At 40.8% G+C, this 13,559-nt stretch overlaps 1 protein-coding gene and 2 long non-coding RNA genes across 5 annotated transcripts in view; 1 reads left to right on the forward strand and 2 right to left on the reverse strand.

The window, feature by feature from the left end:
- kmt2cb (lysine (K)-specific methyltransferase 2Cb) overlaps positions 1-9,131 on the reverse strand; it is a 45,568-nt gene extending 36,437 nt beyond the window's left edge. Inside the window, exons 1-2 of one of the 2 annotated variants that reach the window (XM_077723740.1) lie at positions 8,297-9,131; positions 4,536-4,730 (exon numbers count right to left, since the gene is read on the reverse strand). In XM_077723740.1, the coding sequence (XP_077579866.1) occupies positions 4,536-4,729 (194 nt within the window). In that variant the 5' untranslated portion in view covers position 4,730; positions 8,297-9,131. The remainder of the gene's footprint in view (positions 1-4,535; positions 4,731-8,296) is intronic. The other variant, XM_077723741.1, reaches the window with a different exon arrangement.
- A 160-nt stretch (positions 9,132-9,291) lies between these two features.
- LOC144201255 (uncharacterized) lies at positions 9,292-10,657 on the forward strand. Its single transcript, XR_013327301.1, has 3 exons — positions 9,292-9,711; positions 10,187-10,310; positions 10,457-10,657. It is a non-coding gene; the product is annotated as an uncharacterized LOC144201255 (long non-coding RNA).
- On the reverse strand, positions 10,079-13,280 carry LOC144201256 (uncharacterized). 2 transcript variants are annotated; one of them, XR_013327303.1, is made up of 6 exons: positions 13,178-13,280; positions 12,916-13,046; positions 12,309-12,369; positions 10,632-10,695; positions 10,414-10,482; positions 10,079-10,270 (listed from the first exon to the last, which is right to left on the reverse strand). It is a non-coding gene; the product is annotated as an uncharacterized LOC144201256 (long non-coding RNA). The 2 variants fall into 2 exon arrangements; XR_013327302.1 differs by lacking the exon at positions 10,632-10,695.
- Positions 13,281-13,559: the final 279 nt, after the last annotated feature.

Here is a 13,559-nt window from a genome sequence, read left to right on the forward strand (position 1 = left end):
GACATGTCAACTTATACAACCCTTCAGAATTGTGTGGTGGTTATTTCATACTGAAACTTTAACAGTAATTTGAAGGTACTTAATGATCCAAGTGTTTTTCTGTGCCAACACACAAAAGCCATATATATTAGTGTTTATTGTACATACTAGTGTGACTGTACTGTACTGCATTCCTTCTTGTATTTATGACTCAGTTTTCACTGTTTTCTTAATAATTGTGAGGAGTTAACTTGCACAGTTATTTCAAGTATGTCTATTTTTCTATTGCTAATTACTCAATTTATCATTGCTGGCAGTTGTGTTCACGTTTATTTAAGTACTAAGATTCAAATACCTAGTTAATTACTAACAGTTTGGAACAAATTCCATGTCATTGTTGTTTCCAAACAGTGCTAAGAAGTCAGGGGGTGGCCAAAGGTTTATAGAAAACTTTATGTACAGTCCAACAAACAAAACAAAAAATAGCATCCAAGCTTACATATATTGCATGCTCACACATGCATGCTCACACCGAATATATGGGATGGAGCCTTTCTTTGTCACCATTCACTTGGAAGCTGGCATTTTGCTGACATCATCTCGGCACTCGGCACGTGCAGGGCATAATTGTAGTGGATATGACTTAACATGCTAAACGGGAAGAGCAAACACCGCCCAAATGAGCGCAATTGTGTCTCAGGGGTCCATGGAATGATACAGGCGCTAAGAGGAGGAGGAGGAGGAGATGGCAGGATGTGGGCTGGCATCATTTTGATGTCACCAGAGAGAGGAAGAAAAAATAACAAATCGCAAGTGGCGGACTGCCAAATGGACCCCTCCCTTTAAATAACTCCGATGCCATGATAAGTAACAAGCCAAAAATGAATAGACACGCCTACCTAGCCAACTTTTAAAAGCAGTTTACCTGCAAGCATTGCTTGATTGAATGGAATCTTTCCATCAAGAAAAAAGTGTGAACACAGCTAAACCCAAAGTTGTGGAGTTTTACTTTCATTTCAAGTCCAGATAATTAAAAAGTATGACAAATAGTTGCCATTATGACCAATTACTCAACTTGTATATCCATTTCTGAACTTAATTTAATGAGGGGCTGGGTTTGAATTTTTCTTCTTCACCACACACATGTACAATTGTGTCATTAAGGGATCATGACTATTTTCAAGAATGCAAAAAAAAACCCATGCTGGAATCACTTTATCATAAAATGTTTTATTCATATCATATATTTTGAATGATACAGAGGCCGGGCAGTTGAGTGGTTAGTGCATCAGCCTCACAGGGACCTCTGTTCAAATCCAAGTCCGTCCACCTATGTGGAACTTGCATGTTCTCCCCGGGCCTGCGTGGGTTTTCTCCAGGTACTCCGGTTTCCTCCCACATTCCTTGGACATGCATGATAGCCTGATTGGACATTCTAAATTGCCCTTAGGTATGAGTGTAAGAGTGAATGGTTCTTTGTCTCCTTGTCCCCTGCGATTTGCTGGCCACCAATTCAAGGTGTTATTCCCCACTTCTGGCTCGAAGTCAGCTGGGATAGACTCCCTCACCCCCCGCAACCCTAGTGAGGATAAATCATTTCATAAAATGAGATGTGATGAGACAGAAGCCATGTCTGGACTTGTGGCTTGAAAAAATAAAAATGGAGACATTCATTCTTCCTCCGACCAAGATGCACTCTTCAACCAAGACCCCAAATGTAGTGGCACCCCTTCTACAAATGGTCCTACATACGAAATAAATAGGTTACGAAAAGCCCAGAAAAATCCAGATGATTTTATCAGAAACCAACTAAAAAAACATGTTATTGTAACAAGAGTACAACTGAGAACAAAGGGCTAAATAGGCATCTGTTAAGAGCAGATAACTATAGCAGTCCGTAGTCAGAGAAAAACAAACAAACAAGCAAACAAACTAGTTATACTTGACAATTAGTCAAAGGGCCCCGCCAAACTATGAAATAGGTGAAAGTCTGGAATATTTTTCATATTGTGATAGATTGTTTTCGAGCCAAGCATCTTGTCATCAACAGTTATTTGACAGGTTTTATCACAATTGTGTCAATTAAAAAAACATTTGTGTCGTTGTGCAACCGTTACTCCAATGCAAATCCAGTCTCATTAATTAACATTAAAAGTTATTCCAAAAACAAGCAAAAAACTGAGCCAATCAGAATTTTGTTGGATATGATTTAACTCTAGGTTTGTTGAGAACATTGTCACACACAAAAAAATCCAGTTGAGGCCTTGTGTTTGCTGCAAAACAGATATATTCAGTGTATGCCAGAGAACTGTGCCGGAATCGGCTGTGCGACTTTTCATCTCCGCACCTCCCTCCCTTCCCCAGTCCCACCATGGCAAGAGAGGAAAAAAGGTGAAAATAATGCTGTGGTAAGTAGTCCCAGTGAGAAGTGAGCGGTATGTAAAACATGACAAGGATCGAGTGGCTCTGGAATGAACTAGCAAGCAGATGGAGCGTGGGCAAATGAATGTATTTCGATGACCACTTCCAGAAAATAAATTATTTAACGTCTGATTCAAAATAATTTGTAATATTTCAAAGGGGTAACATGAAAAAAGTGACTACATTCATCTGATGGAAATCCTATATCTTCAATTTAACATGTTTTTCCCACTATTAGTGACTAATTACGGGCTATTTCACCTGACTCCAATTCCTTAACTCTGTAGTCTCCAGTCTAACACCACCCAATTAGATTACCATATTGTTTAATATAGCCAAAAACTAAATTTAAACATGCATTTTATTTAATACAAAGTAGAGTTTGCCCTGAATTTACACAAACTCCCAAACAAATCTACTTTATACCACACCAAAACTATTCACTTAGCTTAATGAGAGACCATCAGCTGAAAAGGAAATCCACACATCTCGTACAATGCACCAACAATAATTATTATTATTGACCAAACTGGATGTTTATAAGGGTAAAAGTATTGCAGGAATATACTGTATGCCTGTGGTAATGTGATCAACCTGTACCTGTGAGAAGTTAGTGCTTGTGCTTGAACCCTTATCCCGATAAGAAATTCATTCATCCATTCATTCATTAATTAGGGAGTACCATTGGAATGGGTTTGAAAAGTTACACCTAATAAACTAAAACCAATTTTAATCAAAATGTTCAATTGACTGCTCTTCAATAACAACTTATCTAACTGATATATTGTGAAAAACACTTTTTAAGGCCCCACATTAACTAACGGGAAGCACATCATTTGGAGGGGAGTCATTTGAATCCAGAGTAGACACAGGTGCATTTGTCTGGTGCTATGACAAATGGAAAGTATTTTTTCTTTTCATGGCTTATTTCATTAGGGATCTCTTGCATTATGTGGCCACAGGAAGAATTCTGTAGGGTATTCAATTTTTTTTGGAAGATTGTAAAATCACCAGAATCTGATTGAGAGCAAGGTTACCCTGGATAGCAAAGCCAAAATAGCCTCGCCGTGGAGATGGTCTCTCCCTGACCCCAGTTGGGTAACTCTACTTTGTTTCTAGAGAGAGATAGTAGCAATCATATGAATCATTTACATATGTGGTCCCCAAGCACCGGTCTGCGAGCCAATACCAGTCTGCAAGCCACTTGGTCCTGGTCCGCCAGAGAAAAAAAATACCATTAAAAAAAAATCTGACACAGGGAAACGTCACTGCTCAAACATGGAAATCATAAGCCAACGGAGTGCTACACCTCAGGGTTGCCGGATCACAAGGGCAGCCAAATTAACCCAATAACAATGTAAAGTTAATCCTGACAGTTAAGTGGGAACACACCCAAACCAATCTGTCAACACTGCTGCACCTACGCACATTCACACTCACTCCTGCACTTTTCATATGACAAATGTGGCTGGGGGCTCACTGTGTTCGCTGCTGGAGCTCCTCTCGGTCGCATACGAGTCATGGGTTTTCTCGGCCGAGCGTACATTGGCCGAAGCACTGAGCTCCAGCGGCACCAAGCTGCTCTTGGCTAGGCCATCATGGTCGGTCTTCCCCAGGTGAGGTAGATAGATAATAGATCCTACTTTGCTAGCACGTTACCTGAATTTACATAGCTCATCTACCAAGCCAACGATGTTTCTCGAGTGTGTACATGCCGAGTGCGCTGAAGGCTGGCTGTTTCCCCATGCGTTATTACACAAACACTCGCGGGAAGATATATTTTGGAGACGTGGACTTTGTCACTCGTAGTTGTAGCTTGATAGCCAAGTGAATGAGAAAGGCAGAATTAAGGCAAATAGCCACTGGCAGCACTTAGTTATAGAAATATCTGAGAGCATAAATATAGGTTTTTACTGACGTCACAAAATTAGACTCACCCCCAAAAAATCTTGCCGCCTGCCGAATTCAAAAATCATAATTGCTCTCGGTCTCTGCATTTTTAGCACTCCGTATATTCAAACATTTTTTCATGTATGTAAGCACGAATCATGAAAATGACTTGACGGGACCTTCATCCTCTATTTGATGGCTAAAACATGTCGTTTTGATGAATCAAAAATAAAGCCAAAACATACTTTTTTCTGTTCTTAGAGGAGGCTGAAAGTTGCGCCTGAGGAAGACAGGCAGTAGCAGCATCCTTGCGTGGCCCGCCACGTTGTTGCTTGTCGGCTTGCGAGGGGCTCCCTGTGGATGTGGCCCCTACGCAGCTGGAAGGGGGTGGAGAGGGTCCCTGGTCAGAGGGTTCCACAGTCTGTTCCTCTGATGACATTCTAACAAACAAAGATGCAAGATGGTTCACAATTTGGTGGCATTTCGATTAAAACATTGACCTTAAACATATTTAGAAAATATATGATATACAGTAATACCTTGACATATGACTGCCCTGACATATAAGGAATTTGAGATACAAGTAAAAATCCGAGCAAATGTTTACCTTGAGATACGAGACAAATTGAACATATTTTCAAAATGGAATTCTTTGTCATTCATGGCCCTGGAAAGGTCAATGATCCAGGATTCACAGTGGACCTCAGATTTAAGGGTCACGCATTTTGGGTCATTGGCACACTTGAGCCGATTACGTACAGAGAGTGGGTCAGAAGTCTAGAATGGAGAAGCGTTGGCATACCTTGACAGTACGCAGGGCAGACACAAAACCTTCAAACTTAGTGCAAGAACAAAATAGGGCCCATCATTAAGGAGCCTAATATCTATTGCAGTCCTTCTCAATTTTTTTTCTGTCCGGCAACAAGTATATTTCTTAAGTCATAAGCGTCCCAGGTATTGCTTTGTGCCTTTCTTGGGGACCCCACCCCTCTAATCGAGAAGGCCTGGTCTAACTATGCAACTTTTACTGTGTCAATTGTAAGTACAGTGAAATGTGCTACGAGAATCTTAGTTTCTGAGTTCTTGAGGGACAACAATGTGATGATTTTGCTATCAATTAATGACCCCATATAGGCTTAAGTAGAGATGTGTTCCTTAATGGGATTTCTGTGTGCATGTAATCAAAACCAGGCAAGGTTTTCTAATGCCAAATACTTTTTGGAACAAACACTCAAGATGTCAAATGGTAAAGGAACACTGACACCATCTGACTGCCTTGTCTCTCCCTCTATTTTTTTTTTTTGCTTGTGCCTTATTGGTCACGGTCAGCCTGAAGGCTCTTCACACAGATGGTGGTCTAATAACACAAGAATAAAGTCTTTAGAAGGGCAAACTACTACTGTACCAAAGACTGTTGGAGCAATGGTAAAAAATATATATATATTGAGAACTTATAAAATTACAAAAAAACATTTGCACTACAAAACGAGACACATTGGGGGAAAAATTAGAACTACATCTTGGAATCACCATCATCAAAAAACATCATACATTTGTGGATCTAAAAAAAAACGTGTGAAGAGTAGTTGTATGTGTGAATAGTTTCTAGTAGACTGAAACTATTAAATAAGGCTCAGCTGCAAAACTGTGTGTGCTGTTTTATAACAAATAGTTGTACAACTTCAACAACATCAATTCCAGCTGTAGGAAAATTTTGTTATTGCTCAAACGTTGGTGAGAAATATCAACACACATTCCGAATTCAACTCTTTTACTCGGGTTATCAACTATAAGTGCTCAAAAGAAACACAACATTTTTAGTGCTGCTAGTGTACTGGTACCCTGGAAGAAAATTCCAGAACAATGTGCAATGTAAACTTTTAGTGAGTAGCTTCGGTGTTGTCCTGCATCTCATAATTGCTCATTGTGTGTCTGCCGTTCTATTGCTATATATTTTTGGCAGTGCTAAATGATTGGCTGTTGCTCGGCATCTTCTTCGTCTCCTGAACGTTGGTCTGAGAGCAGCACTCACGTCACATCAGCGTCCTCATTCTTTTTGGTGTTGGGGTGGTGTAATCACACTGTAAGTTTGTCCACATTTATTGAACATTTCCATTGTTATTAATGAGAAAAAATATGTTGATAGTTATCGTTTTATCACCCAGGAGTACTTATAACATTACAACTCAATTACAGTGCTCTCACACCAAGACACAATTTAAGGTCCCACCTTTTAAAGGCACAGATTGCAAAACATACCATTTGCTATCTAGAAAATGTATCAAGTATTTCTCAGAGCTTTTAGAGTTCTTAGTCGTTCTTATGTACAAAACATCAGCAGGGGGTGAAACAAGAGCAGTTGATTTTCACAAACTGCAACTGTCAGGAGACTATCCCCCGCAAGGGGCTTGTAACTACATATTTATAATTGATGTGTTTATTATACATTAACATGAATTCATAAAACCTTTTTGGTGTTTCATGACAAACATCACTTCATTGCATTTGAGGGCACAGTGCAACATTGAGTTTTTACTCAAATGACATTGGTCTGAAATCTCATCTCATTTTCTGAACCGCTTTATCCTCATTAGGGTTGCAGAGGGTGCTGAAGCCAATCCCAGCTGGCTCCGGGCCAGAGGTGGGGGACACCCTGAATCAGTGGCCAGCCAATCACAAGGCACAAGTAGTCGGACAGCCATGCACACACACCCATACCTAAGGGCAATTTAGAGTGTCCTATCAGTGGGAGTAAACTGGAGTACCCAGAGGAAACCCATGCAGGCCCAGGGAGAACATGCAAACTCCACCTAGGTGGACCAACCTGGACTTGAACCCAGGACCCCAGAGCAGTGAGGCCGACACACTAACCACTAGCTCCACCCTGGTCTGAAATTGTTCACAGAAATAAAAGACTGGAAAAACTTTCCGGGTCATCATTTGGGGGCTCAGCCCACAGTTCTGCTCATCTTCACGGTTAAAACTCCAAACGCAGGAGCATCTGAGGTGAGCCCACTGGACAGTCACGACTGCAACCAGGGGCTCCAGTGAGTGTACACATGCTAACGTGAGCTATTGTTAACCCGAGCTTGGGCACAAAGCACTTGCGCACACTCACTCACTCGCTCATTCACTCACTCACTCATTGTCTCACTCATTCAATCACTCAAGCTAGTGGCTTGTTGTATACAACACTTAACCACAACAAGAAACTTGGCAAAACGTACAAAATGCACTCATTTGACTTGGTTCTGGGAGGAGTTTGGAAGTGTTTGAGCAAACAGGTTCACCTTTGAGTGAAGTTGTTTGCTTGTGAAGTCATCATGCTTTAAGCAATTTCACCCAAAGCGACAGACCATCCATCCACCGATGGAGGAGGATGAGAAGCCGAAAAGCCAACTTCTCAGGCGGCGATTCGCATCTGTGCCCAACGCAATCCACGCACACCCAGAGACGCACGCACACCCAGAGACCCGCGCACACCCAGAGACCCGCGCACACACAGAGACGCGCGCGCACACACAGAGACGCGCGCACACACAGAGACGCGCGCACACACAGAGACGCGCGCACACACAGAGACGCGCGCACACACAGAGACGCGCGCACACACAGAGACGCGCGCACACACAGAGACGCGCGCACACACAGAGACGCACGTACACACACACACGCGCACAAAGGCTAGGTCTATTGAATGAACGCAACTGTGTTGGTGAACTACAACACCACACAAGTGGAGAGGATGCTTACATAATGGCGTGGCTCTGACTCGCAGTCTACACAAAACGCGAGCATCTTTTGACGTGCGAATGTTTCGATGGCTTTTTAAGAAGTTGCACTGAATCAAGACAAGATGATACATTCGTGTGTTTCCAATGTTTCGTTGAATAGCCCGAGCCGTGGAGGAAAGGAGGTTCCAAAATCCCCCGACGTCAGAAGATGGACACTGCTAGATCAGTGAAAGAATGATCACAATAAAACAAAACAAACAGATCTGTCTTACCTTCCAGCCCCTATGAATAGCAAATGATCCTCTTCATGTCCAGAATTGCTGGGGGATGAAACGTCCAGGGTTTGATCAACCAGCTCGCTAGCTAGCAAGCTAATGGAGCCAGCTAGCCTCTCTCCGATGAAGCGCAGCTCTCAAAATCGCATCGCGCGTCTCGTTATATTCCAACGCCACAAGGTTATTCCCAACTTTGCCCATTGGATGCAAGGATAGCTACTTTAAATCCTCCAGAAAAACACTTCCCAGGAACACGCATTTGGGAGGTGTGGAGGGGGGAGATCACTTTCCTTTCTCCAATGACAGCTGTCGTCGCACGAGTTGGGTTTATGTTGCTACTTGGTGTTAGCCACCCAAGTCTCCTGCCACAAATGGCTCGCATTCACCTTAGAGAAAGCCCCCCTAAAATCCACAGTCAACACTCCATGACTGGGGGACCGTGAGTCCGAGATCGGCCTCGGAGGGGGTCGCCGACGGCTCGCCGCTTGGTTGACGACTCCTATTTTCTTCTGCTGCGACAAGCTGCGGGACCCAGCGGCCAGTTAGGAGACGCTCGCAGCCACCCTGCCACGCAGTAACAGGCACATCGCCGGACATGAACCGATGAACACGAACTAGATTGGATCTCCGCGTTGGTTTCCGTGAGAAATAAACTGCGAAACGCCAGTCAAATCGCGCTGTATTAACTTGATGTCTGCGCCTCAGTCCAATCGCTTGCCGTGGCCATGGCTAATGATAAGTGGCTCCGAAGCACGACCGCTTCTCGGCTGTTCAAAAAGTAGATCCACCCCAACATCGTGTATGAAACAATTTCCACGCCAGGATAAAGCTCGAAAAATAGAGATGTCGTGAACGGAACATTTTTCAAGCTCTCCGGTGGGACATCGGGAAAAGAAAAAACGTCGCTTCACCGAATAGCAATTTCTTCAAAATACTCTCTGACCCGGCGGAGTGATATGGGCATTTAGTAAATAAAATAATGGCGAGGAGGAGAGAAAATATGGCATTCGGAGAACGATGCGTGTGGAAGGGAGTTGACTAGGATGGCAGAGGCAATGCATATAATCTTGTAATTCACCCGAACATATTTGGTGACGCACTAATATTAATTGTTATTATTAATCACATCCATTGAGAAAAGGATTTTATTGAACCGGCCAGGCAAAGTTACAGCACGGAAGTCCTGGTTCCTGGTCCGGTTCTGCTGGCTCCTCGTGAGGTTTACGACTACGTACATCGGACATTAACTGTGGTCAATGCCGTCCTTGCTCCTTTTCATTCTTATATATTCGTAATTTTGATTCCGTCTTTTGCAGAAGGGACCAACAAACAAGCTCACTGGATTGGGATCTCTAAATTTCGGAAAGACCCTTGGTGTTCGACTTCTAGTGAATATGCGTAAAACGTTAAGGGTATTTGTATTTTAGTGTAATAACGTACACACTGTTTACTAAACAGTTGGCTGTCGTTTTATAGTCTATGAGGGGTGTTTTGTGGGGGCTTTATTTCTTTAAATGGAAGGAGAAACATTGGCACCTCCAACTTGAACCGCGAGCTCCCCCTGTTGGGCATAACAACCATCACACAGATCGACAATGTATGTGTTCACTTGTAAATAAAGTGGATGAATCCACGGTTATCTATAGACGAAATGGCCCAAAATGCATTTCTATAGCATTTGAGTTACCAAGAACAGGATAAAACCTGGACTAATCCACTCAATAAAAGGGTAATGACTAATGTGCATTTATACTAGCGTTCACACTTTTGGACATGGCAATTATTTAATGAACCTTTATTGATTTTCGAGGAAATGTTATTTGATCAACAATATTTCGAATCCAGTGGTCTTGTAGCAACAGTAACACATACTATATGTCACCACAGGGTTGCAGTGTCCGGCCGATATTGCTCTCCTCCCCCTAGCTCAAAAGATGTGATGACGTAACCACGTTGGTCAGCATCAGGATGCTTCAAGCAGAGTACACGTTTTCAAATTTAGTTTAAAATGGTAAGAGTTGTAACATTTTACATGAAAAAAAATGCAAATGTGTAATGATCATTCTTGGAATATGTCTTCAACTCAAGAGCACACCACTAATCCACCTACTTACCCATTTATCCATTGCCATTATTTACTTTCCTCCTCTAATCCAGATGTCTCTCATGGTACCAAGAATGACCTGTGGAAAGCAGCACAAAAAAAGAACAAAAGAAGATATATTATACCTTTCATTTCTGTACATTATTATATATACACTTATTTCAGATAGCTTTTAAGTGGTTGTGGACTCACGTTTGTTAGTGTCTTCCTCTAATAAAATAAACCCACCTAATAGTAGCTGTCTCATCCAGTTGTACATTGTGGATTACTGATACAATGTAGGATGATGGGGCTTGGAAGAAAAATAATGTTTAGAATATGGAAACAGACCTCTAAAAATGAGAACAATAATAAAAAATCACTGTAATTAATTTTGCATGTCAATCTACCGTTTTTTCTGAAAGTTTGATAGAAGAAAATGATTTAAGTGAAACAACCTACATCCAAAATGTACTACCTATATAATCCTTCCAGGCCCTTGTGAGGATAAACCAGTTCAGAAAATGAAAGAAAGAAAGAAGAATTTACCCAGTATGCAACATTGAACACAAATCTAGCCTGTAAGAGGCAGAGGGCAGCATGGATCTCTATTACAGCCCCCTTTGAAAAGACTGTATATTCAAATTGGCAAGATTAATGAAGATTATGGTCTGGCTATTTATTAAAAACAATCTCTCAGACTTTATTCAAAGTAGAGTTTTCTCCAAAGCCGCTTATGTATGCAACTATTATCAAGCAGTCATTTTCAAAAGCCACTCTGCCACTTCAGCAAAAGGAGAAGATAATTAATAGCACACTGATTAGATAAAAGTTCAAGCAACTCTTTTCACACTGCCAGACTTAATTGATTCCCTTTAGCTATTAGCATTGGGAAGCATCTCTTAAAGTCAAGTTATGAATTGGTGTTTAAAAAAAAAAAAGAAAAAATAATTTGCAATTCATCCAATATTAGCCTGTTTCAGCAAATGTTACCAAAATACAGCTGAAAATCAGTTGCTTATATATACTTAGTTTCTCATGAAACATAGACATTTTAAAATTACTATGTGATTAATCTGTTGGGATGAAAAACTAAATTCTTTAGAATAATACATTATATTTACTACTCTTATTCAGGACACTGAAACAGTTTACATTGTATTATTCTTTCACTCCACACCAGATGGTGGTAAGATACTATTGTAGCCACATCTCTCCTGGGGAAGTCTGACAATGCACCTCGTTTACGCCATTGACCCATCTGACCTAAAAGAAACAACCCTACTACTGCTTTCACATGGACAAAATAGGTGACATATGTGCGCTAAGTATACGACAACAGCTGGATTCGAACCCCCGATCCTTCAATCAATATGTAACCCATTTAATCGCCTGCATTCTCTGCGTTTATGTTTCTATTTTTAATAGTTGTGTAAATTTAGAGCCATATTTCCCCCAAATCTTTAAAATCTAGACTTTTTGAATTTGAACTTAATTTCAGGCTGAAATTACATAGTCAAATTCAAGCATTTAGTCTGCAAGAAAGTACTGCAATACATAGTGTGGCAGAATAATAAGACAGACAGCTCCCAGGTGAGCAGATAGATCATATTCCTATGGAAACATGAAACCATGATAGTGGCAGTGACTCTTTGTATGCACAAGAATAGGCATTGTATGAATCCAGTGCATGATAAATCCCTGGAGAAAAGCTAATTATTTTCCATCCTTCATTACAATGCTCTGTCTAAAACATGATGCTTTGTGAGAGTGCTAGTCAACAAACCTCAAAAGCCTACAGGATAGAAAAGACTCCCTCAATCTTTAATTTTAAAGAGAGAACATGCTTAAATATTTTAGGTACATTTGCAATGCATTTTCCCCTAAGTGAGGGATTTTGAGCTCAATATGGAATGGGTGACTTACCTTTTAAATGCTGGTGGTTTCAAGATGTCAAAGGGGAATATATTTCATGGTCATCAGAATTCTGAAATGAGTCAAGAAAGTCAGAAATGTGGAAGAAGAAAAAAAAATAGGCTTATTTTTAATTATGTAGCATTGATCATCACAAGGTCCTGAATAATTGGATAATGTAACTATTGTGCCAAATGATGAGAAAGTACATCACAATTGTTCTGCCACAATAAACATTGCCATATTTTATCTTGTGCTTTTGGGAAAACTCGCTAGAAACAATTTTTGCAATGATAGATTTTGTTATGGACCCACATTTTCACATAAAAGCTGGACTTCACATTCCGTTACTGAGCATTGCTAAGTTTCAGATTTGCTCCAAGGAATGTGGACATCACTCCAGTGGGATCAAACATGGAACCATGTGATATGGTCCCACTATCTCCAGAGAGCCATGCATACCCATAAGGGATTCATCGTCAGGGACTTCCTGTTCTTCCAACTTTAACACACGGTTTTATGCATCCACAAAGGCTTTTTAAAAATCGTTCTTCCAAACTTGCTGAACAATTGAAACGGTCATGGTTGGAACTGCTAATTAGATTCTATTTATACTCACGTGGGAAGATATCCAAAAAAGAGTTCCAGGGCTGAGGGAGCAGCATGCCAGTTTGGAAAGCGGAACAAAAAAAATCAATCTGAATGCTGTGATTGAAGAAAATGACACTTTCCCCACAGATTGGATTGTTTCTGAGTAGAGGGAATACAAGGGAATGGCAGTTTGTGATGAAATTGATGGAAACAAGAACATAAGTAGACTGAGTAACTTACATTTCATCATCATATTACCAAAGAAGCAATATAGCCGACGGTTAACATACCAGTCTCACAGTTACAAAGTTCTGGGTTTGATTTTCATATGCTGCCTTTTATGCAGAGACTGATTTTCCTTCACCTTTAATGTTTCACATCTAGTATAATATCCTCCTATACATAAAAAAAAAAACATGTTATTGGAAATTAAACTGGATAGATGGTTTCAGGATTTCAAGGAACTTTGTCATTGTTGTTTTTATGTGTGTGCGTGTATGTGTGAAACTGTAGTAAAGCCTTATTGCTTATTGTTGAAAGTTATCTATAATTACTTCTTTTCAAAAACCATCCGAACTGGTGTGCAGACACTATGCTGAACCCTCATGACACCTTATTAACCCAGCCTGAATCCTACAATGAACTCGGGTTCAAACATTCTTGATTTTCTCT

The sequence above is a fragment of the Stigmatopora nigra genome, chromosome 9, assembly GCF_051989575.1.
Source record: "Stigmatopora nigra isolate UIUO_SnigA chromosome 9, RoL_Snig_1.1, whole genome shotgun sequence".
Taxonomy (NCBI): Eukaryota; Metazoa; Chordata; class Actinopteri; order Syngnathiformes; family Syngnathidae; genus Stigmatopora; species Stigmatopora nigra.